The 21,826-nt window shown below is 46.9% G+C and overlaps 2 protein-coding genes across 9 annotated transcripts; one reads left to right on the forward strand and one right to left on the reverse strand.

The window, feature by feature from the left end:
• The first annotated feature begins 24 nt into the window (after positions 1-24).
• IQCD (IQ motif containing D) lies at positions 25-16,859 on the forward strand. 7 transcript variants are annotated; one of them, XM_069081646.1, is made up of 7 exons: positions 350-538; positions 3,300-3,437; positions 5,506-5,575; positions 11,285-12,126; positions 12,551-12,784; positions 13,515-13,586; positions 15,574-16,859. In XM_069081646.1, the coding sequence occupies exons 4-7, from the start codon at positions 11,401-11,403 to the stop codon at positions 15,844-15,846; spliced, it is 1,305 nt and encodes a 434-aa protein (XP_068937747.1). In that variant the 5' UTR covers positions 350-538; positions 3,300-3,437; positions 5,506-5,575; positions 11,285-11,400; the 3' UTR covers positions 15,847-16,859. The 7 variants fall into 7 exon arrangements, with proteins under 7 accessions (XP_068937749.1, XP_068937752.1, XP_068937747.1 ...); XM_069081648.1 differs by lacking the exons at positions 350-538; positions 3,300-3,437 and adding an exon at positions 25-343; XM_069081647.1 differs by lacking the exon at positions 3,300-3,437.
• Positions 16,860-17,577: 718 nt separating this feature from the next.
• RITA1 (RBPJ interacting and tubulin associated 1) lies at positions 17,578-21,766 on the reverse strand. 2 transcript variants are annotated; one of them, XM_069081655.1, is made up of 3 exons: positions 21,631-21,766; positions 20,613-20,933; positions 17,578-18,401 (listed from the first exon to the last, which is right to left on the reverse strand). In XM_069081655.1, exons 2-3 carry the CDS (start codon positions 20,915-20,917, stop codon positions 17,891-17,893), a joined length of 816 nt encoding a protein of 271 aa, XP_068937756.1. In that variant the 5' UTR covers positions 20,918-20,933; positions 21,631-21,766; the 3' UTR covers positions 17,578-17,890. The 2 variants fall into 2 exon arrangements, with proteins under 2 accessions (XP_068937756.1, XP_068937755.1); XM_069081654.1 differs by having other exon boundaries at positions 20,613-20,975; positions 21,631-21,755.
• Positions 21,767-21,826: the final 60 nt, after the last annotated feature.

Below are 21,826 nucleotides of genomic sequence, written 5' to 3' on the forward strand. Positions count from 1 at the left end.
TAAAGATCCAAATTTTATTGGTTGGTTCGGCTACCCTTTGGGGTAGTAGCCTATCCTTTGATTGGCTCTAAGAAACGCCCTTCCATTTGCCCTGCCCCTTGAAGCCTCAAGGAGTGGTGGAGTCCCCTCGCCTTTCATTAGTTCTTCCGGAGGCCTTGCGGGGGTTCTTATTGGAAATTCCTTGCTCTTTTCCCCGCCTCTAGCATGCTCCTCCTTGCAAGTCTCCTCCCCTTCTCCGCCTCCCGCTCTCTCCGCGTGTCTTCTCGCATCTGTTTTGGCTCTTTCTATTGGCTGTCGGGAATCGTCGAACTCACGGAGTTCCCAATTGGCTGGAGCCTGTAAGGTAAAGGGGCGTGGCAAACTGGGAAACATGGACGTTGAGTGGCGACGGGTAAAATCAATCTAAGGTTATGGAATTCCCGCCCCGGATGTGGCTGGTCTGGTTTAGTTGTTTACCAGTAGCCTAGCTACGCCGCCAAGCCGGAGGATGAGAAAGGAGTAGTTGAAGGGGAGGGAAGCCCCGAAGCTGCGAGGGCCGGTAAGTGGGGGGATGATCTGGGATCGTGGGGGAGAGGACAAGGTAACGGAGAACAAATTCTGCTCTTTGGAAGATAAAGTGGACGGGGGCGGAACTTTCGTTCGACTGAAGGTCATGTAGTCCATCCCCCTGCCTCCGCATGAGCATATGCCCTGGCTAGTCCGCGGAGAACGAGGAGGATGCCGGTTCAGGAACCTTTCTTATCCCTTCACTCCCTTGGTCATTGAACCATAGAGTCCATATCTGAAAGGGAGCCCAGAAACCATCCAATCCAACCCCCTAATTTTACAAATGAGGACATTGAGACCCAAGCAGGAAAAGTCAGGATGTGAACCCAGGATCATACATGAGTGTATGAGCTAGAAGGGGTCTCAGAGGCCATCTAGCCCAAATACAGAAGGGAAAAGTGAAGCCCAAAGAGGTCCAGTTAAAGGGCAAAGCAGAGACTGATCTAGGAGTCTCCTGGCGCCTAGCTCCACAAATATGCTCTGACCATCCATTGAATCTGATTTTGATTTGAGAGCTTCGCAATTATGTAGACTCCGACTCCACCTACTGGATCTTGCCCTGAGCTCAATCTGCTCATCAGTAAATATTTACTAAATACTATGTGCCAAGCTAGATGGCTCAATGGATGGAAGGCTGGACCTGGAGTCAGGAAGACTTGAATTCAAATGTGACCTCAGACACTTACAAGTCACTTAACCACTGTTTGCCTTAATGCACTGGAGAAGGAAACAGTGGAACTCCTCCAGTATCTTTGCCAAGAAAACCCTGTGAACAGCCCAATCCACAAGGTCATGATGTTGGTAAAGCTTTATTGTTGTTGCTTAGCTGTTTTTAGTTGAGTTCGACTCTCCCCGACCCCATTTGGGGTTTTCTTGGCAGGAATACTGTAGTGGTTTGCCATTGCCTTCTCCACCTCATTTTACAGATGGGGAAACCTAGGCAAACAGGCTTAGTTGACTTGCCCAAGGTCACACAACTAGTAAGTGTATTAGGCTGGATTTGAACTCAGGGAGAAAAGTCTTCCTGACTCTAGGCTTAGAGTCTGTCCACTATATCCACTGTACCACCTAGCTGCCCCTGAGCACTTTACAACTTATCAATGTCTGTCTTAAAAGGTGGTGCTAAGAACTAGATAAATTTGGTCTGACTAGAGCAAATTAAAGAGGGACTATCACTTCCTTATTCCTTGAAGTCAAACCTCTCTTAATACAACCTGAAATCAAGTTAGCTTTTTTTGCCTGCCATATCCAGGAGTGTGTTAAAAACAGCTCTAGCTAGCTAAAATTTCAGTGTGAGCATTTATACCTCAGAAATTAGGCAACTGATACAAATCAGGGCTTGATTTGTTGTTTTGTTGATTGTCTAGACTTAAAAAAGTGTTAATAATGTATATTAATCTTTAAAATATGTGTGCATACTCCCTCCATACCAGTTGCTAAACATTTACCAGCATACTTCTTCACGTCATCTTCTTGCCTCATGTTATACACTGAAGACACAACAACCCCAGAGCTTTTAAAAATAAGCTGCTAGTTAGATATATTATTGCCACCATCTTGTACTTCTGAAGATTATTTTTTTAACCCAAGTGTAAGTCTTTATTTTTATCCCCATTGAATTTCATCTTTTTGATTCGGCCAAATGACCTGGCCTCATAAGATCTTTTTAAAATTTGACCTCAAGGGGGTGGCTAGGTGTCGCAGTGAATGGAGCGGGCCCTGGAGTCAGGAGGACCTGAGTTCAAATCCGGCCTCAGACACTTAACACAAAAAACTAGCCATGTGACCTTGGGCAAGTCACTTAACCTCAATTGCCCTCCAAAACAAACAAAAATCAATAAATAAATAAAAGTTGACGTCATTTAAACCATCTCTCAGAGCTTCATATCACCTATAAATTAGATAAGTGTGCCATCCATGTGCTTTTATACAAGTTACTGACAAAACTGCTAAGCAACACTGGGCTAAGGACTGATCCCCATAGTTCTCTACTAGAGACCTCCTTTGAGATTGTCATTGAACCATTAAAATGTAGTTAACATATTTTGAATCCACTTAATTGTTCTTTCACCTAGCTGCATCTCTCCATCTTTTCCACAAAAATAGCATGATTTTAATTAAGTGATTTCTTATAAAATCTCTGCCACTGAACTACTAGTCTAATGATAATCATAATTTTTTTAAATGAATCCAACATTAACTGGTCTTGATAATCCATACTGGCTTTTTATGGTCATTACTTTCTTTTTCTAGGTATTTATTAGTTGTTATTCAGTTGTTTCAGTTCTGTCTGACTCTTTGTGACCCCATTTGGCCTTTTCTTGGCAAAGATCCTAGAAAGGTTTGCCATTTTCTTCTCCAGCTCATTTTACAGATGAGGAAACTGAGGCAAACAGGGTCAAATGACTTGCCCAGGGTCACAGAGCTAGTATCTGAGGCCATATTATTAATTCATTTATTTTTAGTTTCTAACATTCACTTCCATAAGTTTTAAATTTTCTCCCCCTCTCTTCTCTCTCCCCTTCCCAAGATGACATGCAATCGGAGATAGGCTCTAAAATACATTCCTATTAAACATATTTTCACATTAGTCATGTTGTATAGAATAATTAGAATGAATGGGAAGAACCATGAGAAAGAAAAAAAACAAAACAAAAGAAGAAAATAATTTGCATTACTGCATTCAGGCTCCATAGTTCTTTCTCTGAATGTGGCTGGCATTTTCCATTGTGTGTCCTTTGAAATTGTTTTAGGTCCTTACATCGATGAAAGGGCTAGGTCTATCAAAGTCAATCAACACTGTGGCTGAGGCCAGATTGAAACTCACAAAGATGAGTCTTCCTGACTTCAGGTCAAGCACTCTGTGCACTGCACCAACTAGCTGCCCCCAGGTATTTATTATTTAATAATAAGCCCTAGAATTTTGTGGGAAATCAAAGTCAAACTTCTAGAGGGCACTTTGCAAATTCCATTCTCTTCCCTTTCAGAAAACTTTGGGTGGCATTTTCCCCGAATCTAATCCGTCAGTACCTCCCCTGTTCTCTAAGAACTTTCCAAGATTATTAGCAGTCACCCAACAGTCATATATACTACCGTGTTTCCCCGATAATAAGACCTATCCCGAAAATAAGCCCTCCCCTTACTGTGTAAGATTCCTCTAAAATAAGCCCTATTGAGATTGCTACTGTAGTGAAGGTGATCCCCTGCGCTACACGCTACATCATGGTACCCTCTGTATGCACCGTTCCTCCCCCCCCCCATGAAACGCACGCCATGCTCCGAGCTGCATCCAATCAGAGCTGCAGCAGTGAGTGCGTCATCCTGTTCTTCACCAGTGATTTGCTTATTGAATAAAGGTACATTTTTTTGTTCACATTTACCTGTTTATTGAAATTGCTGTCAATGTTCATTAAAATAAGCCCTCCCCTGAAAATAAGCCCTCTGGTGTTTTTCTGTCCAAAAAAATTAATAAGACTGTCTTATTATCGGGGAAACACGGTAGTGCTTCAGGTACCCAAGGATGTGGTTCTTTTGGCTAGATAACTTGGAGACATAGAGAACAACTAGGTATACTCTCACTATCCCTCTATTCATCTTGGGTTTCAACTCCTGTTTGCCATTTTCGTTCTGCCCTTTCCAGATCAGAGATCATCGCTCTTGGCAGAGAAGACAGAAGCCATGTAAGATTTAAGCAAGTCAGCTATCTCTTAGTTGACAGAATTTTAGATCCATCCTCTGAACACTTCTGTCTTCCCCCTAAATCTGTTAGACTATTCCTTTTTTTTTCTTTCTGCTTTCCTTTTATACTCTGGTATAAACTCATAAGGTGGAGTGGCCTCTTCTCCTCAAGGCTCCCATGACTTCACAGCTCTCCGTATTGGTGAGAACCAGATCTAGTACAGAATTTGCTTTTGTTCACTCCTCCAGCCACTCTTGGAAAATTATCACAAATGCAAGTCAAATGTTTAGGTGTTCAGCCTTCAGTGTTTAGAGACTCCAGGAGATCTGTGCATAATTGAAGCCTCATATTACTCACCTGTCCAGCCTGTGTGCCAGGCATGGGAGGTGTTTCCCAAACTCCACATTTGCTTCTTTCTGGTCAGGTGATATCTAAACATCCTCTAGTGATAATATCCCTTCTGATTCTGCCTCTTCTGATCTTGACCAGATTCCCTCCTCTTTGGTTCCTGGATGAACTTTACATGAGTATATCATCTTCACATACAGCGATACAGACTTGAAGTTCTGGCTTTGGGTCCTTGCCCTGCTGACTGCCCATGAGAAAAGAAAGGACAACAGGAGTATCATAGGAAGAACCTTGGACTGGGGATCAATGAACCTGGGTCCTGTTCCTCTCTCTGACAGTCTCCGTGTGACCTAGGGCTGATTGCTTACTTTCTGCAGCCTCAGATTTTGTTCTCTATACAATGGATAGATGAGACCAGATGGTCTACTAGGACCTTTCCAGCTCTGACATGATGTAACATGCCCTTCCATCCCTGACAATACACATTCTAAGGTCTGGTCCAGCTCTGACATCTTTGCTCTCAGAACTCTCATCTCGTACATTCTATGTTCTAAAGTCCTTCCAGCTCTGGTGTTCTTTGCTGTAAGGATCATCCCCATTCTTTGTGATTCTGTGTCCTAAGGTTCTAGAACATAGAATTCATTTCTTAATAATATTCATTTTTTCCAATTACATGCAAAGACAAATTTTAACCTTCATTAAAAAAAAATTTTGAGTAGAACACAGAATTCCAAAAACATAGACTATCATGTTCTAAGATTCTCTTCTAGCCATGGCATTTTTATGACTGACTGAAAGTGTCCAGGACTAGAGCATTGGACAAGGCAATCAGAAGATGTGGTTTCTAATACCTGGCACCCTGTATGTTGAATGCTGACCAACCAAGATGTTGACATTTAATTTTTAATTTAATATTTTCCTCCTTTCTTTAGCAGGACATCATCTTTCTGGGACTTATTTTTTAAATGTGCATTTTAACTTCCTTTGACAAGCGTTCAAAAGGTGAGCCTAGGAAAAGAAAATGGGAAAAAAATGAGAATGCAAGGTAAAACCAAAATATAAATGATTGTAAAGGATGGAACATGTGTCTGTAAAACTGTTCTTTCTTGATTGTTAACCCTAATTTCAAACGAGTATATGGTGACTTTAACCCAGTACATCCTTGTTTTTATCAACCTTTTCTGTGTACCAAACAAGATCATACCATCCTTAATCTAGAGTGGAAAAGGACATTAGGAGTCATCTAGTCCATTCCTCTCTTCTTACTAGTGAGGAAACTAAGGCCTAGGCAGGTGGAATGACTTGCCCATGTCACTCAGGTAGTAAGCATCAGAGGCATAATTTGAACCCAAATCTTTTGACTCCAGAGCTAGCTTTCTTTCCAATTTTATGTGCTATGTCCTTGTTCCCACTAAATACTTCCCTCCTTAGTCAGAAGTGGACTTATATTGCCAATTCACTTAGACTTCTTATAGTCTATAAAGAAAATCAGTCAGTCAAGCAGCCGGCATTTATTAAGCCTTACTATAAGTCAGGCTCTGTGCTAAACTCTGGAATACTAATAGAAGGAGAAAGAAAATATTCCCTTTGAGGAGCTTACATACTAAGAGGGGAAGACCACCTATCAAAGGGAGCTGGGGGGTGGGGGGTAGTTATAGAAAGAACCTATCCAAGGGCCTGGTAAAAGAAGGTTGAGATGGAGGAGAGTCAGCAGGACAACCAGTGGAAGGTTGAACACATCTTTGGCCTGGGCCTTCTTCTTAAATTAGAGGACCTGGGTGAGACCAACCAATCAGAAGGCAAGGCCTTGGGGCTAAAGGGTTCTTCCAGTGTGAGAAATAACCAGAAGTGGTGTGAGATTCGAGGGTGAAGAGATGTCATGGCAGTGTAGGAAAGGCCCAGTGCTGGGCTGTGTGGCCAGAGTGGGGTGAAATCAAATTCCGGTTAGAACCAGGATGAAGATTTCTGTCATACCTAACATCATTTGTCTCCTATACCAGTTCTCTGCTTCAGCCAAATGGGTCTCCTCAGTGTTCTCCAGATATCCCAAGTATAGTCTGTCCTTAGTTCAAGAAACAAATTACACACCAAGTTGAAAACAGACCACTCAGAGGAAGCACAATCTACAAATTTGCTTCTGCATTTATCAGCTGAAATAGAAATACAACATAGGACTGTTGACTTCTGGGCTTCACTTGGGGGAGGGGACTGGAATCTGTAGGAAACTTCAGGGAAAGTCCTGAAATGACATTGAATATACTTGCCATGAAACCTTATCATCTCTAAGCCTCATTTTCCTCATCTGTTAAACAGAGTTGGATTAGACAATTTCTAAACATTCTCCCAGCTCTGACATTCCCTGTTCTAAGGGCCCTTCCAGCTCTGATGTTACCTGTTCTAAGGGCCCTCCCAGCTCTGATATTCCCTGTTCTAAGGCCCCTCCTAGCCCTGACATTGCCTGTTCCAAGGCCCCTCCCAGCTCTGACATTCCCTGTTCTAAGGCCCCTCCTAGCCCTGACATTGCCTGTTCTAAGGGCCCTCCCAGCTCTGACATTCCCTATTCTAAGACCCTCCAGCTCTGACATTCCCTGTTCTAAGGGCCCTCCCAGTTCTGACATTCCCTTTTCTAAAGGCACAGATGTAGGCAGATGTAAGCAGGCCACTTGAAGTCCAAAAACTCCCAGGTATGTCCTGAAGCAGATCAAAATATAATTGGAAAATATTTAACAAAATAAATAGAAATGCAGTAAAACATGGGTAGTGCTAATAACAGGAACCCTTATGTACAGTTTAGTGAGCCCTGTTTCTATCTGAATCTGACCCCTGCTCTAAGGTTTCTGCCAACCCTGATGTTCTAGGCACTAAGCCCCCTTAGTAATAGAGGGGACACTGCATGTTTTGTTATTTTAAGTATGTGACAAAGGTGCTCTTTGGAGTCAGAGGACCTGGGTTCAAATAATTTACTACCTTTTGTGACCATAGCCGAGCCATGTCACTTCCCTGGGCCTCGCCATGTCTTCATCTATAAAACGAAGATTTGGGGGTGCACAGCCCCTGAGGCCCTTTTCAGTTCCAGTTGTGATTTCTTGCTTTGTCATTATTTTGACGTTGGACACTGCCCTGGACAAACAAAATCCTGTTTGTATACCAAGCTTCCATGTCCTGTATAAAGCCTTCCCTCCCTATTCTTTCTCACATTTATCTCTCCTGTTGTAATAGCAGGCTCCCTGGCACACCCAGGATGGCCTGCTAGCACTGGTTCTTTTGATCTGCTTTATAAAGGAAAGACAGCTTTAAAGAGGTTAACAATTCTACTTTAATTACAGAGAAAAAAAGTGAGTATAGAAAATAGAAGCAGAGAAATTAGCACAAAGACCAACAAAGAGGGCTTCAACTGTTTGAGTAAAGCAATATTGCTATACACTTTACATCCTTCACTAGATCGAGAGAACACAGACATCTAAGCAGTTTGGGGGCTCTGAACATACAGCTACTTAAGAGTCTTGACCAGGAAATCAAAAGATCCTTCTCATAAGTGAAACCCCCAAAGCAAAATGCCAACCTCCCAGAATATATAACAAAGACTCAGCCCCTGACTGGCTCAGGGCCGGTAGGCATGAAACCTACGTGACTCGGCACAACTGTGAACCCTGAATCAGGGTTCAGAGGAGATCAATCCTTCAGATGTCTTTCACAGGCCTGAGCTTGGAAAACTGAGCTCCAGAAAGAAAACAACAAAAATCCCACCTTGCTTGCTTGTTACACTGTGGCACCTAATACATGTATGACTCCAGCCTCAATCTTGAAGCTCTCTGACCTGGTTTGGGTTTTTTTTTATTTTGTATTCTGCACCAGCACCCACTGTGGTGCTAGGCATGTAGTAGAGGTTCAGTTAATACTTGTTGATGGAAAGAATGAAGGAAAGAAGGAAGAAAGGAAGGCGCTAACTTTACAATGTCCAGTGAGTTCCCCAAAGTTATATATAAATTAAATGTTTAGTAAATCCTATTATTTCATGAGAATTAGCTGTTTTGATTCCCTTCTTAAAGCAAGGAATCCTTTTGAAATGTCATATAACATGACCTCATTTTTGTGGTTTTTGGTAAGTTACAATTTTTGTATGCCAGTTTCTTTAAAGTGAGACACACATATATGCATATTTCTGTATGTAAGTATCTATATGTACACATAAAAATTCAGATGCCTACATGTATGTCTATATGTGTCCTGTATATATGTGTGTATGTCTGTATACACACAGACATACACACATCTATTTGTTGTTCAATTGTTTTTAGTCATGCATGTCCAACTTTTCGTGACCCCATTTAGGGTTCTCTTGGCAAAGATACTGGAGCGGTTTGCCATTTCCTTCAGCTCATTTTAGAGATGAGGAAACTGAGGCAAACAGGGTTTACTGACTTGCCCAGGGTCACACAGCTAGGAAGCGTCTGAAGCTAGATTTGAACTCAGGGAGACTGACTCCATGCCTGTAATGTAATGCCAAGCAAAGGCAACTTCCCAAGGTTCAAAATACCAACATAGGTGCTCTCCATTTTATTCAGTGACCAACCAAGAACAGAGAAGATAAAAACATGACATCATTCCAAATACAGCATTTACTAAGTGTGATTAAATAATCTCCAAGTACTACCCCACCCCAGGACCTTCCAATCATTCAATCAATTACAAAGTCTGTTCTAAATACTTCTCCACCCCTAGGCTATACCTTAATTAAGCCCACCACAAAGCCCCTCTTCTCAAATGGAGATTAGTTTCCAAACACAAGGTCAAAAGTTCCCCACCCCTGGATCACAATTGAATCTACCCCAGAGTTACATCAAGTTTAAACACAGCACTTAATACCCAAATGGAGGTCTTTTCTTCATCTGGACAAGAGGCAAGTTCTCAGCAATCTTAGTTCCTGGGGAGACAAGGCTTAGCAAGGCCATAAGATACATTGCCAATCCCTTCATGAATTTATCCTCTGTCTGTAGAACAGTCCTAGAACCCCTGAACACATTAGCAAAGCCCTCTCCCAGTATTTCTGTAAACATACAACAAGAAAATCCTTCTTCAGGGCTTCTGAACCAACAGAAAGGCCCCCAGACCCCTGCAACAACAGCACTGTCCTTCACCAGTGGACAGTATTCACTCTGTCTGCAGGACAGTCTCCAGACCCCTGCAACAACAGCACTGTCCTTCACCAGTGGACAGTATTCACTCTGTCTGCAGGACAGTCTCAGGGCTTCTTAGTGAACAGCCAGGTTCCAGGACTTTTTCAACAAAAGGACTGTCTTTCACCAGTGGACAAATCTGGCAAAATAACATCAAAACAGACAGACAAAGTACCAGCAAAACAGCCATGTCTCCTCAGTCCTTGGCAGCTCAGGGGGCAGGTCTCAAAAGTCCAGGGCAATTCAAAGCGGCCACCAGCAATTCTCTTAGTCTCTCTCTCTCTCCATGAGGTGCTGCTTCCAAAAAGATCTTCCACCTCTCTCTTATCTCTCCAAATCTACGTCACCAGCTCCTCCCAGTTCAGGACTTTCTTTTCACATCAAAAAGTCCATCCCACAGGTGGGATTAAGAAACTCTGGGTTTTAACACAATCAATTTGAAAACCAAGCCAATACAGGGGAATCTTTAATTGCCATTACTATCACAATGCCTGACACTCTATCCAGTGCACCACATAGTTGCCCATGCACCTATTTATATATAGGTCAAAATTCAGATGTCTTTTAATCAATCATAAGCCACTGATTTCTGATGGCTACTGTAGCCTTTCCAAAACAATATTAAAAATTACTTCATAGTCATCCATCTCACATTTTATTAAAATCAATGGAAACAGGCCAGGCCCTTCCATTCGAGCTCCCAAGTCATACCCCAACACTGGGCAGCAGAAGCTCCCCAGTCATCCGGAGGCTCTGGCAGGGCCAACTGGTGCTTTCCCTTAAAGATTCAAGAGTGAGATTTGAACATGGCTGAAGAGCCCTAAGCCTTGGGTCATAGCTTGGAGTTGTTGCCATCTGTAGTGGCAAGCACCCCACCATCCCGAAGGTGGCTGCCAACACAAGTTCTTAGATCTGCTTTTCTAAAGGAAAGCAACTCAAAATGGGTTAACAAACTTACTTTAATCAATCAAACATATATTGTTGACCTAGTTCAGGGGATAAAGGTCAGCACCCCGAACTTCAGAGTATACAGACAGAACTTACAAGACAGAGAAATCAAGCAGACAGGCTTCCAAACTGTCCAATCATTACATCCATACCAAATCACAGTTACCAGAGAGGGAAGCATCAACATCTGGGTTTTCAAAGCCGGGGGGCTCTTAACAGCTGCCCAGAGACTCATCTGGTCAAATCACACAACACTTCTCAAAGTGAGCCCCAAAGCAAAGCCTCTCATCAGGGATTATATAGCCTTCTCCTGGGTCAGAGAATGTAACCACCCTCTTAACCCACTGCCCAATCACACAGCATCAAGATGTGGGCATTCCTGAAAACCAAGCCTCCTGCCACAGACTCCATGTGACCACATTCAGCCTATTAGGGGGCAGAGTATATTTTCAAATCAAGGAAGGTTCTTAGAGTCTCTTAAGCCTATCAAATGGCCTAGGGGCAGGGAAGATCATTAAATTTGCATTTCCATTACACCAACCTTAAGGATGTCTCTCTGCTTACCATTCCTTCTTCCTGTTTTCAGAGTTCACAGAGTTGGAGTGGAAACTCTGCCTAACCTGAAAAGCCTTCAAGTAAAGGATGAGACCCAAGTGCTCCTGAAACCACAACTAATTTTAGGAAAAGGTCCCTCTGTCCAGTATGGCTACAGAAGTGATCGTGGCCCCCCTCTACCAGGGCTCCGAGATCAGCACCAGTAACAGGCTGAGGCTGGCCACGAGCCCAGCTTCCAAAAAGGCCTTATCATCATGCACGTCCACCAACCAGATGGACCCTGCTCGGACCAAACTCACCACCATCGAGACCAAAAGGATCATCTCTGTCCTGGATGAAACCATCCGAAAGGTGGAGCTGGTGACCCTGCTCTCAGCAGCTGCTTACAACCCGGAGAATTTGGAGGGGCTGTTGGAGGATGACATCATCAGAGCTATCCAAGACCATGAGGATTTCTGCAACACCCTCCTGGAGATGGAGAACCTGGTGAGAGAAGAGGAGGAGGAGCTGGCAGAATCAAGGAACCCCCACCTGCAGCTCCTCTTGGATGAACATAAGCACAGCCTCATGCTCCTCAAAGAAGAGGTGAAAGGCTCTGCCCGGAACACCCTGAGAATCTTCCTGCTCAACCTCCAGGCCGGGGAGATCCTTCGCACCCAGATCATGGGGAGGAGCGAAGAGGCCAGTGTTTTTCTCCAACATTTGATTGAATTCAGGGGCTTTGTGTTTGAGAAACTACTCACCAGCCCCATGGAGGAGAAGGAAAAGAACACGTTCATGGAAGAGATCCACCTCCAGGAGAAGAAGAACTACGACATGATCCAGGATCTTGAGGCACAGCTGTCATCCACTCTCAAAGCCAGGGATGCTGAGGTAGGCTGCTGGGGGCCTGAGAGCCAGTGGGCATGCCCAAGGGCTCCCTGGAAACATAAGCAGCAATGGTAGCTGAACCAGCCACAGCATCTGCTACATTCAGATTGCCGGTTTAATTCTGAATGATAAGCCTTTATTAAGCATTGATAAGATGCTAAACAAGGTCCAAAATTCTCCAAATTTAACTATGACTCCTGGTTTGTGGGGGACCCAGGGGGAGGGCCAGAGGGCAAAGCTCTTACAAGATGGGATGGTAGATTTTAATTCATTTAATTCTTTCATGCTTCGCTGGCCCTTAATCAAATGCCTCTGCCATCTGGGTAACGCCACCCATATGGATTGTGGTGCCTTTCAATGGAGAGTATTCCCGGCCTCCCCAGTGGAGGGGGGCTGATGGCGCCTTCTCTCCTTTCCCCTGGTCCAGATGGAGAAGGAGAACTTTGTGATCAAGGAACTGAAAAGTCACCTGCACCAGGTGCTCAAATTCTCAGAGAATCACCTGCTGCGCACCAAGCAGGAGGCAGAGAAGCAGCAGAAGGCTGAGCTGCGGGCCTCCCAGGGCCGAGTCGCCAAGATCCAGCAGGACATCCATGTCCTCAGGACCCAGTACCACAACATCATTGAGGAGAACCGGGACAGTGAACAGACACTCAGAAAGGTACCAGTGGGAGAAGGAAGACTGGAAGGGGGGTGCACCCAGACACACACACACACACACACACACACACAGCACTGGCAATCACCGAGTGGGAAGGACTCCCACCAACATGGGGTGTCTTCATATTGGCACTGCCCCATCATCTCTGGGAAGAATTTAGCTGATACAAAATAGATACAGGGCTCTGATTATTCAAAGATTAGGGAGGGGGGACCCTCCAGGCCACAGTTCTAGGCACCCTGTTGGCCTGTTCTGACCCATGGTCTCACAGAACCCAAGGGCCTTTCTTCCCTCCTGCAGATCTGAAGCCCTGTGGCACTCCCTTCAGCAGAGTCCCTTCCATGGCCACATGCCAGTATTTGAGGCTCCACAGCAGGCTTTCAGATCTTATCAGAACTCAGGAGGTTTTTGTCTTGGCCCCTTTAATGGCACCTTCTTTTTATACAGCATCTGTCTAGGCTTTCAGGACTCAGGAAAGGTGACAGTTTTATTTTCATGTCAGGCCTGTGAAAAATGGGAAAGATCATTTCTTAGATAAGGGAAACCGAGGCCCTGGGAGGCCTAAGGCAGCAGATTGAGAGAAGTGCCCAGACTTGGTAGCTGCAGAAGGGACCCAGTGAATGCAACAATGGCTCCTGATCCTGTGGATGAAGGTCTCCAACGCTCTGTTGATATCTCTGCGGCCAAGATTAAATCATTTCTTTCTGGCTTTTTTTCCCCTGTTTTTCAGAAGAAATACAAACTAGAGACAGAAATAGAAAACTGGATCCAGAAATATGATACCGAGATGGGAGAAAAGCAGGTGGGGATCTCTGACATAAAGCTTCTCTCCTTCTCTTTCCATAGAAAGGTCTCAGGTTATTTACCTTATTCTTCAGGCCAGGCCTCAGTTCTGAAGGAAACTCACAAATTGGGAGGGAACAGGAGACAATGGGAAAAGCAATAGCTGTGGAATCTGGAGAACTGGGCTCAGTCCTGGCTCTGGAAGTGTCATAACTGTGGGACCTCGGATGGCCTTGTTGGCTGGATTGTGTTCTCATGGCAGGTCTGTTGTAGCTAAGCCTTCTAGGTTCTGGCTTCCTTTGCTACTGTCATGGCCCTGGGAGATTATGTGGAGGTGAGGGCCACAGAAATTATCCTCTCCAAGTCCTCCTCATTACCCATCCCTGCTAGGTTGACTGTTCTCCTTGACTCCTAATCTTTATTCACTTTCATCATCTGTCTACTGCCCTGGGAAGGAAAGGGCAGAGTGGGATGGGCAAGGGGGGTGTCAGCACCACTTCTGAGAAGGGCACAAATGGAGGACCTCACAGGCCACTTGGGCCGGTCTCTACCAGGTCACTAATCCTTCCTACAGTGTCCCCAGTGGAGGCCATCCAGGCCCAACCCCCAAATCCCCACCATTGGAGGGTGTGAAATGAGCCTCTCTGGGATGGCTCTTGTTATCAGGGGCTTTACTGTGACATTCAGATGAAATTGTGCCACTTGTAGCCATTGTTTTGTCCTGCCCAACAAACCTAATGTCTCTTCCTTCCTTTAAGAATTTAGGTTCCCCCAGTCTTTTCTTCTGCAGCCAAATATTCCCAGCTCCTTCCACTAATTCTCACAGTGCCATCATTCAGCACTGGCCAAACAGCTAAATGTCTTCTGTGGTTCGGCCCTGGGGATTCTTCCAGGCCTGGAGTGGGGTGGGGTTCAGCAGTGCAAATAAAGACCCACCCACCCCTTACCCCGTGCCACTCGGTTCCTCTCCTCTATCCTCCAGCCAACAGCCTGAGGGAGGGCCTTTCTCTAGGTCTCCAGACATTGTGTGGATAGTAAGAGCCTACAGCCATACATCATGCTACAAGGCCAGCCCGCCCCCTTTTGTGGTCAGGTCTCTCAGACATTCTTGAGGCTACCCCTGTAGTTCTGAGGCGAATGGCTGCTGGCCCATTTACACCCACCATGGGCCTCTTCTCTCTTGAACAACCTGCAACCTTAATTTGGGGGAGGAGGTGGTGGTATTCCATGACTCCAAAGATGAACACCACCACCAAAGATAAGAGCAGGGCCTCTTATCTCCAGGAGAAGCTTCTTTGGTCATTAACAGCTCTGGGCAATCTGACTGGCTTCTCTCCCTATTCAGTTATGCTCCAATGTCTGCCACAGATGGAGGTCCTGAGGGACCAGCTGTCAGCTCTTCACGCATCTGTATATCATGGTCTAGACAGCAGACATTTTTCATTCATTTGGCTTTGCTCAGGTGGGCAGTTAGGCAGAAGTACAATGGTTGATCTAATCAGCACAATTCAGACTGCAAAGAAGGGGAAACTGAGGCCCTCACCATCTATACAGTAGTCCTTGTCCGTTTGAGCTCTACCAGCTGCTTCCCTCCTGCCTGAAATCATGCCCATATCTCCACAATCCTCAAGAAACCCTCACTTGATCCATCCATCCCTGCTGTCACCCTATTTCCTCCTGTCTCTAATGTCCGAGAAGACGATCCCTAACAGGTGCCTCCACTTCCCCTCCTTTCTCTCTGAACTCTCTCTGAGTTCCAACTGCTCTCACCAAAGTTACCAATGATCCCTCTCCGTCTCTCTGGGTCTCTTTCTTTCTCTGTCTCAGGCAATTAGGGTGAAGTGACTTGCCCAGGGTCATAAGCTAGTAAGTGCTGGGCACTCGGACTGGCCCAAGCTGGGGGTCTTGCAGTGCTACTTCCATTACAGGAGGGATGCAGCTGGATCCCTCCTGTTTTCCATAAGGAAAACTTACCAAGTGACCCCAAACTATCTGGTTCCCTTCAGACTGAATATGAAGAGCTAGCCGAGATCCACACTGAGGAGAAGGCCCAGCTGGCAGAGCTGAAGGAAAAGCACACGGTCCTGATCCAGGAGTTTGTGCAGATCCGGGAGGAGAGGCTCATCAACTCCAAGAAGAAGCTGGAGGCCGAGAAGGAGCTGGCCCTCATGGTGCGGGCTGCCACTCTCATCCAGGCTTTCTGGAAAGGCTACTTGGTCAGGTCCTTGCTGAAGTCCAAGAGGAAGAAGAAGAAAGGCAGGGGCCGGGGAAAGAAATAAGCCGTTGCCCACGGGACCCTCCTGCTCGCTCTGGCCCTCCCCAGCTGTCCTTGTGCCACCCACACGGGCACCTGTGGATATGACCAGTTACACAGAGGTCAGATCCCACAAATGCTTCTTCCTGTCCCAGACCCAGCTCTGGGTGTGTGTGTGTGTGTGTGTGTGTGCACACGTGTCCTCAGATGGTGAGGAGTGTGCAGGCTAAGCCCTTCAGATCCCTTGTGCACTCTGCCGACCAGTGACCACCCAAAGTCTGTGCACACCAAACACGGTGTCCCCTTTCAGGCCTTCTGTTTCTGTACTGACACCAATAAAGTCCCTTCTCCTTGACCCCACCCTGGGCATCTTTAACCTTTGATGCCTTAAGGAGCAGAGCAGGTCTTTGGGCAAAGGGAGAGGCCCAGACTCACCTCTCACCAACCCCGACTCCACTTTGAAGAGTCAATACAAGATTCCCCCGCTTCGCCACCCTGTCCTGATGCAGCAGCAGTGATCCCAAACCTCTGAAGCTCAGGCAGAGCCCCAAAAGAGGGCTGGGCCCAATTCTCTCAGGCCTGGCTGCTGACATAAAAGGATTCCCTCTTTCTCCATGAGAGTCTTAAACTCTCATAGAAAAAAAGGGGAGAATGCAGGCAGGACAGACACACTGCATGTACATAGACATATGGACATATCCTCCACTGCAGGCCTCATCACAGCATGGAAAGGACCACACGTGTATGGAGGGGTGGAGGTGGGGAGGGGGACGCGCAAGTTCCAGTTGGTCCCACAAGCTCCAAGAGCCTGGCTGGCTGGTGTGTCCACAATCCCCAGACCAGCCCCACTAAGCTCACAGAGCCCGTTCCCCGGGGCTTGAATTTCTTTTTTATCTACAATTCAGAGTAGACTCTTTCAAGGAATTCTAATAATGTTCTGTAAACTCCACTAAGGCAGGGATTGACCTAGGCTCCCTGAACTTGTTTGTTTTGTTTTTTTAATTAGCTGTATTTCAATAGAATTGGTTTCTTCCATAATCCTATGTATGTAATTTCATGCATTTAACCACATTATGCTGAGAGATGATCCATGGGCTGAACAAGTTGCCAGAGGGATCCAGAAGGCACAGAAGGTTAAGAACCCCCTACATTGGGCATAGAAGAGTTCCACTTTGCAGCTGTGGAAGGAATACTCATGCTAACAAAATAGAGAGCCTCAAAATATATCTGCACGTATATATTTTAATACTTTAAGGGCCCATGAAGAAACACCCTTGACTAACACATTGTAATCTTGTTTATCTTAGTAGGAGGGGCCTAATCACAGGCCCAGGGCCTTTCTGGACTTCATTGGCCCCGTTCTCAGAGCAGCCCAGGCCCCCTCAGCATGGGACAGCCTATGGGGCATGGCATAAAGAGCATTTTCTTCTCAGGATCCATTGGCCAAAACAGCCAACGAGTTCCTTTCCCACCCTTAACACTGTCACCATGATTCTGGCAGAGGTAGAACCTGGGGCCTTCCAGCACTAAGGGCCCCCCCTCCATGCCTTGTTGAGGTCTGCCTGTGTAGGCCAGTGACACCCAGGGCTTAGGAGAAACCTTATCTCCAAAGACTTCATGGCCCCAAGTAGACAGGAATGCCTCAGTGCCCCAGAAGCTTTGGTAAAAAGAGTCACCCCTTGTCTTGATGTAACCCAAATATGGGCAGAAATGAATTCTGAACTGAAAACACTGCAAGGAGAGAGAGAAGACTATCTTCTTCTCTATGGGTTGGCAACAGTAGAGTTTATTGGGTGGCATGGTGACCTCCTCCAGTTATGGACAAGGAAACAAAGTGGGAGGAACAGGACCATCACTCCCAAAGGACGGGGTCTGCACACTGACCCTCCTAGAACAGGTGATGTGTATACACGTGAATGAGTCGGGGCTCTTCTCAAGGACTGGGAATTTCCCTCCCCACTCCCATGAGCGGGGCTCTCTAGGCTGGGATAAAATGAAAGCCTGGCACAAGTTCATGCCCCTGTCCCAGTCTGTGCTCCCAGGGCTGACATTGAGGAAAGGGTTGCAAGTCACTTCCAGGGTGGTTTTGGCTTGGGGGTGGCCAGATACTTCCGGGGAGTAGCTGGTTCTGAGAGGCTGATGGAATGAGCCCTGGGGGTTACCAGAGGGCTCTGGAAGGTCACTGAAGGTGTCTGAGTCCGAGCCTGCCGCTGTCCCCTCTGGTGGGAGGGACTGGTGGCAAGGGAGTGCCCCACAGGGGAGGCATTCAGGTGGGTGAGTGACCGGGAGCACCCCCTCTTGAGGGAGCCTGGGGAGTTTGGCCCATCCAAGGGTCTCTGCCAAATGTCTGACTTGCTCCTGTTCTTTGGTTCAGAGGAAGCCACAGGGTGAATGGCCCGCAGTGGGGTCTCCTTGGGACGGGGTGAGCGACTGGCCCAGGGCACTGATGGTGGGGTCCAAAGGAGGGGCCGGAGCTTTGCAGCATCTTCCTTCTTCATCCACGGTGCCTCCCAGGTGGGCCCCTCCTCTTGTGAGCCAAAGAGAGTCTCATCACAATAGGATGGCGTGCGCCGGATGAGCCTGGTACAGGAAGGGATGGAAAACGAACAGTGAGGGGGGAAGAATGGGCATGGAGCCCAAACTCGGCCTCTTCTAGAACCTCTCCTGTTGGATAAAGTCAGTGAGTAAAGGACTATTGGGAATGGAAGAGGAAGAGACACAGAATGCTCACTCCCCACCTGGCACCCTGGCTGAGGAGAGTGCCTTCACATAGACTGGGACCTTCCAGCTCACAAGGGTCCTACCTGGGGGTCCCAGATATGGAGCTGGAAGGGACCCCAGAGGCCACCAGCTACAGCCACCTCCTTTTACTCATGAGCAAATGGAGGCTAAGGAATTGAAATGGACACATCAGCCACAGGGTTTGAAGCAGGGCCTCAGACTCCAGAGCTGGCTACTTTCCCATTAGTGCCAAGTATGCTGTAAATGGCCCCCTGAATCACAAAATCTTGGGAGTTGGAGGGTCAGCATGGCTGCCCTTGGGGTTGGGAGTTCAAATCTGACCTCTGAAACTCACAGGCATATTATTCAACATTGTAGAGCCTCAGTTTCCTCATCTGTAAAATGGAGATCATAACGCCTACCATAATCATTACTGAGCACCAGCTATGTGCCTGGCACCAAGTGCTGGGTGACTGTGAGGATCAAATGGGACAATGTGTGCCAAGAGTGTCTCAAGACTTTTTCCCCCCTTGGGAGTGGGTAAGTGACTTGCCCAGGGTCATATAGCTAGTAAGTGTCGGAGGCTGGATTTGAACTCAGGTCCTTCTGACTGTAGGGCCAGTACTCTATCCACTGCCCCACCTGGCTACCCCCTTCCCAAGCCCTAACATACTCATTAATCATCTTTATTTACCCTTCTGTGTCTGTTAGGTGGTTATGCTGCCTCAGCTGACATTCTTCCAGGACGGGGGACATTGGGAAAGATAAGCCTGCCTACTTTTCCTTACATTGAATAGGTTTCTACCCAGTGGTCCTAATTATGTCCCCTGGAACAACACACCACACAACATACACACAACACACCACATAAAGCCAACGGATGTGTATTGAGCACCTGCTCTGGGAATACCGGAGGCAAACAGAAGTTAAGTACCTGCTCAAGGCCACGTTACTAAGCTTCAGAGGCTGGATTTGAACTCAGAACTTCCTAAATCTAGGCACAGTGCTCTGTGTACTATGGCACCCCCTAGCTGTCTCGGATAAATCAATGATAAAAATATTGAACAGGAGAGGACAAGAATGGAGCCTGGAGGCTCCCCCATTAATTGGCAAACTTTGAGGACAGCTGTTTGAACAGCTTCACATCTGTCGATTATTCAAACCATATTTCTCCCACCTGATGCACAAGATCAGCAAAGGTCTTGCTAAAATCCACCTCCAAGCCCAGGCATTCCACAGTTCTAACAACATAATCCACCTTCTGTGTTCAGTAAACTCCAGTGGTTCCCTAAGGACTTGAGAATCAAATAGAAAATCCTTTATTTAGCATTAAAAGGCCTTCATATTATGGCCCCTTCCTACCTTTCTAGTCTTAGACCTCCCTTCCCATTCCAGTGGTATCAGCCTCTTGGCTATTCCTCACACAATACCCTCCATCTCCTGCCTTAGCGTTTGCACGGCTGGCCCCCCCTGCCAGGAGTGCTCTCCCTCCTCATCTCTGCCTCTTGGCTTCCTTCAAGTCTCAGAAAAAAATCTTAGCTTTTACAAGAAGCCTTTCCTGATCCCCCTTAATGCTAGTGCCTTTCCTTTGGAATTATCTCCCTTTTATCCTATCTTCTTTCTACATAGCTGTTTTCTTTGAGACTGTCTTTTGCCTTTCTTTGTATTTCCAGAGTTTAGCACAATAACTTGCCACATTTTTGTTGTTGTTTAGTCATTTTCAGTTCTGACTCTCTAGGTTTTCTTGGCAGAGATACTGGGGTAGTTTGCCATTTCCTTCTCCAGCTCATTTGACAGAGAAGGAAACTGAAGCAAACAGGGACAAGTGACTTGCCCAGGGTCACACTGCTAGTGTCTGGGGATGGATATGAACTCCAGTCTTCTTAACTGCAGGCACTTAATAAATGCTTGCTGATTTGACTCAACTATTAAACTAGTTCTGTGACCTCGAGCAAGTCACTTCCCTTGTCTGACCTTTTTGTTTTCTCTATCTGCAAAATGAAGGGGCTGGACACTCAATGACCTCTAAAGTCTTTTTCTGTTGGACACTGTTCCCAATCCTGCCATTACCTGTATTTATTTTTCTTCCTGGGGGTTTGAGGAAGGGTACTGCTGCTGCCTTTGGCTGGGTCTGAATCCAGGTTCCATTTTGTACCCTCAGAATTAGGGGTCAGGGGCACGGTCTTTCCAGATCTGGCCTTCTCTGCCCAAGGAGGGTCAAACTCCGGTGGTGCTGGCCGAGCCCCTGAAGGCCTGCCGAACAAAGTTTCATCCACGTAGGACGTGCTGGACTTGACCCTGTAACCGCCTCGGCCTTTGTGTTGCAGCTGGAGGGCCTGAATCCCATGGATGGTGAGCTCGACTGAAGTTTTCATGCTGCTGCTGCCGAATCTGAAATCACAAGGCAGGCCCAGGGAGTCCACAAGAGGCCCTCTGGGTTATGATTACCCCTTCTATTGGGTGCCTCTGACCAAGTCCGGCCCCTTCTCTGTGCCCTAGGCCAAATAGGATCCAATAAATACCCTGTAAGCCAAGGGTAGCACACACTGCCTCCCTTCACCTTCTGTGCAGTTGTGGGATCTAAGCCCCTGCGGGCAGCACCTGCCACCAAGCCCAGGCCGATCACTAGGAGCTGCCAGGAGTGAGGGACAGACAGAAAAGGCCTGTTGCTACATGCTAACAAACAAGGAAACAAAGAAGCAATCCGAGAAGGGCAGGAGAAGCAGGTCTCTATCCTTTATGAGGACCCCGCCGGGCTCCATTACTACTCAGAGACCCCACTTTGGCAATGCATTGGATGGGAAGGCGGGAGTGGAGAGGGGCTTCCTCTTCCCCCAAAGGCATCTTTATGATTAATGGATAAAAATGCAACCCAGAAGACCCTCTCCCTCTCCAACATCAGTTCTTCTACAGTCCAAAGCTTTTTTTAAGTCTGCAAGTTTCCGTGGCCCCCTCTTCCTGCGTGGGGTCTGGCCCCTCCCCCAAGCGTGCACTGCTTAGCAAGGACTCGCAAACCCCCCCAACCCTGCGGCAATGCCTCGGAGGGTCGGGGCACACTCCCGGTTCGGCCCCCAGCCGGGGCGCTTACCTGGGGGGAGCAGGAATCCGCTGGCCTGGCGGTCCCCGGATGCCCAGTGACACTGGTTCCGGAGAGCACCCCAAACAGCCTCGGCCAGCCTGGAAGCAAAGAGCGCCGAGGACACGACCATTCTCTCGAGGAGGGCGGGGGAGGCCAGGGTCCAGCCCACCCTCTCCCCGGTCCGCGCCATTCGGACCCCGGGCCA

Source organism: Petaurus breviceps, unplaced genomic scaffold, assembly GCF_028583685.1.
Source record: "Petaurus breviceps papuanus isolate PSGF00001 unplaced genomic scaffold, PetGlider_PUasm1.0 99, whole genome shotgun sequence".
Lineage (NCBI taxonomy): Eukaryota > Metazoa > Chordata > Mammalia > Diprotodontia > Petauridae > Petaurus > Petaurus breviceps.

Excerpts from the sequence above, each read along its gene's own strand:
- IQCD (XM_069081648.1), top strand. The coding sequence starts at position 11,401 with ATGGCTACAGAAGTGATCGTGGCCCCCCTCTACCAGGGCTCCGAGATC. Across the intron at positions 12,785-13,514 it reads GTGAACAGACACTCAGAAAG|AAGAAATACAAACTAGAGAC; the intron begins GTACCAGTGGGA and ends CCTGTTTTTCAG. Across the intron at positions 13,587-15,573 it reads CCGAGATGGGAGAAAAGCAG|ACTGAATATGAAGAGCTAGC; the intron begins GTGGGGATCTCT and ends GGTTCCCTTCAG.
- RITA1 (XM_069081655.1), bottom strand. The coding sequence starts at position 20,917 with ATGAAAACTTCAGTCGAGCTCACCATCCATGGGATTCAGGCCCTCCAG. Across the intron at positions 18,402-20,612 it reads AGGAAGAAAAATAAATACAG|GCTCATCCGGCGCACGCCAT; the intron begins GTAATGGCAGGA and ends TTCCTGTACCAG.